This window comes from Hibiscus syriacus, unplaced genomic scaffold (genome assembly GCF_006381635.1).
Source record: "Hibiscus syriacus cultivar Baekdansim isolate YM2019G1 unplaced genomic scaffold, ASM638163v2 tig00110044_pilon, whole genome shotgun sequence".
Classification (NCBI taxonomy): domain Eukaryota; kingdom Viridiplantae; phylum Streptophyta; class Magnoliopsida; order Malvales; family Malvaceae; genus Hibiscus; species Hibiscus syriacus.
Window position 1 is genome coordinate 822328 of NW_024062574.1, and position 2932 is coordinate 825259.

The 2932-nt window shown below is 38.5% G+C and overlaps 2 protein-coding genes across 2 annotated transcripts; both read right to left on the reverse strand.

Annotated features, from left to right (window-relative positions):
- LOC120213758 (putative pentatricopeptide repeat-containing protein At3g23330) lies at positions 1–1926 on the reverse strand. The gene has a single exon (XM_039211815.1). It carries the CDS (start codon positions 1507–1509, stop codon positions 73–75), a length of 1437 nt encoding a protein of 478 aa, XP_039067746.1. The 5' UTR covers positions 1510–1926; the 3' UTR covers positions 1–72.
- Positions 1497–2184, reverse strand: LOC120213759 (pentatricopeptide repeat-containing protein At3g12770-like). Its single transcript, XM_039211816.1, has one exon. The coding sequence runs from the start codon at positions 2047–2049 to the stop codon at positions 1531–1533; it is 519 nt and encodes a 172-aa protein (XP_039067747.1). The 5' UTR covers positions 2050–2184; the 3' UTR covers positions 1497–1530.
- Between the last annotated feature and the right edge of the window lie 748 nt (positions 2185–2932).

Below are 2932 nucleotides of genomic sequence, written 5' to 3' on the forward strand. Positions count from 1 at the left end.
CTTAGGAAAATCAAGCTCTACGGAAATCTCGAGACTTGGATATATAAAATATAGATAAGGTGGGAAAAGAAATCACCAAAGATCCCCACATGAACAGCTTCCATTCTTGAAATGATGGAAACAGTTAGGATCTTTTATAATGATTTCTCTATCTACCATCTTGGATATAGCCTTTGCAAAGCCATGGCAGCTTCTACATACTAGGAGATTCTTTGTGACACGAACAGTTACTCTTTCTTGTGTACTGATAAGCCCGAGAGAAATGGCTAACATCTCACAATGTCCGATTAGAATACATTCGCGTTCTTCATCGACATCGTGGAGGCTAAATTCTGGATTAGGTCCGTGTCCTTCATCTTCCATTTTCTTCATTAAATGATGCAATTCCCAATATATTTTCTCGGATCTGGGGTGAGAAACGTCACCTGTTCCAAACACGTGAACTTTGTTTCGAAACTCTATCCAACTGTATGCACTTTTAGGCTTCAAACCCATGTCTTTGATCGTTGTCTTTAGTTTATCAACTAGGTCCCATTTTGCATTCTCAGCATACAAATTCGATAGTAAAACGTAGTTCTCAGCATTGAGGGGCTCCAATTCACAAAGTTGTTCGACAATTCGTTTTCCCATCGTTACTTGCCGGTGGATCCTGCAACCATCTAGTAAAGCTCTTAATACCTCTGCACTATTTTCAATCCGGTGTTCCTCAATAAAGGTGCCTACCTCATCAAAGAGTCCAGCACGAGCTAGAAGGGCTACCATCAGAACAAAATGTGCAACTGTTGGTGTCTTAATGCGGTTGAAGTAAGACATTCCAAAATCGACATTGCAATCTGTCACACAAGCATAGAGAACTGCAGCGTATGCGAACTCGTCTATATGTAACCTGGAATTTTTCTCCATCTCTAAAAGCAAATCTAGTCCTCGCCTTCCATGTCCATGCAAGCTATATCCCGATATCATTTTAGTCCAAGAGAAAATATCTCTCTTGATCATGGAAGTGAAAACATTTGAAGCTAATTCAATGAATCCCGATTTGGCATACATGTCCATTAAAGCATTCTGGACTATGAGATTCGTGTCTATTCCATTCCTAAGCAAGAAGCCATGTAGTTCCTTCCCTTGCTTATGAGTCGGTACACGTGCACAGGCCGGAAGAATGCTAGCGATCGTGAGAGAATCAGGTTTGATTCCGGCCCTAGTCATTAGGCAACACAATTTGAGGGCCTCGTTATATCCCCCGTTTTTAACATGTCCTTGTATCATCTCCGTCCACGAAATGAGATCTCGTGATGGCATTGCATCAAACAGAGATCGAGCTTCCTCCAGACTATCACAATCAATATACATTTTCATCAGTGAATTGCAGACAAGTACATGAAATTCGAAACGGCAATCCATAGCAATCTTGTGCACGTTTCTAGCATGTTGTATCGACTTCAAGAGGGAACATGTGCCAGCGGCTGTTGCCAATGCCACCGGATCGATTGCGGCCTTCGACCGCAGCATTCGGTTAAAGATCTCAAAAGCCTAGTGGGGTTTATTGTCCTCTAAGTACAGCTTAGCCAGTATAGTAAGAGCAACAGAACTGAAAGTGGGGGCATTATCCAACACCCATTTCGCAGTTTCGACACCCTGTAGACTACCATACAATTGAATCAAAGCAGTGACGACATAGACGTCGGAGGAGAAGCCGAGCTTGAAAGCATGTGCATGAACTTGTTTCCCGAACGCTAAGTCTAAGCAGAGGCGGGGGATAGTATGATTGTCGGGACGGACACCATGAAGCATCATTCCATGATAAACGGAGAGAGCATTGTGAGGATTCTTATTGGAGAGATGGCTTTTGATCAATTGGTTCCAGGCGTACGCCTTTGGTTGAGGAATTTCATCAACCATCTGGTGGGCAAAGTCCAACTTATTCAAATTAACCCGCATATTGTGAAGATAAGGAGGAAGCTGGAATTTGGGTTTGTTGGAATATATGTAGTCATCTTTGTTCTTGGGAAGTAGTAGGTTTTTATGAATGGAAGAAGGAAGCGCAGCCATTTGTTTCTTCTTCAACAGCCAATGCCTTGGGTTATTTACTATTTCTTGTATAAGTTTTGTAATTCCAATTCAAGGTTTCTATGCCGATGACCATGACCATGACGGCATGACCTTGTGATAAAATGAACTCAGATGAGACAGATAATGTAGGGGCTTGATGGTGATGTATGGTTATTGAAGGCATCCCACCAGTGTACCTGCACTGCATGTGACAGTTTCTTAAGAACAGTGACCATTTTGTAAACTTGTAAAATTAAGGTTTTCATTTTGAAATTTTTGTTGCATGCTGAAAATTTCTCTCCTTCTTGTATTTTGGATAAACTACTATATTGGTCACTAGAACTTTAAGGTTAATTTATTTTAATGACTGAATAGAAAAACCTTTTTTTATTTAATATATATTTTAATCATGCTCATTCATCGTCTATGTTGATATGATCGACGTTATTAAATATTTCAGCCATCAATAACAGTCGACCATGATAATAAACCAATTGTTTTTTTAACGTACAGTAATTATAACATAATATATGTTTATAATTTATTTTAGTAATTGATAATGTACACATATTTTACGAACACATTTATTATGATCTCAAATTTCTAGAGATGATAACATTTACTTTCATTGCCTTCAACTACTGAGATCGCTTGATAAGTTCATCAACTAATTAATTTAAGATAAAGTACATAAATAGTCCCTTGATTATAGGATAGTAATTTATGGAGTCCCCTAATTATAAAAAATTACAAAATGATCCTTGGGTCTTGACAATTTAAGCTATAATTTTGTTTATTTTTTATGAGTTAATTGCATCACATGTCCTCAAAGTATGACTCTCATTTCAAATTGGTTCTTAAACTTTTAAATATTCCAATTTCA

Excerpts from the sequence above, each read along its gene's own strand:
- LOC120213758 (XM_039211815.1), bottom strand. The coding sequence starts at position 1,509 with ATGCTGCGGTCGAAGGCCGCAATCGATCCGGTGGCATTGGCAACAGCC.
- LOC120213759 (XM_039211816.1), bottom strand. The coding sequence starts at position 2,049 with ATGGCTGCGCTTCCTTCTTCCATTCATAAAAACCTACTACTTCCCAAG.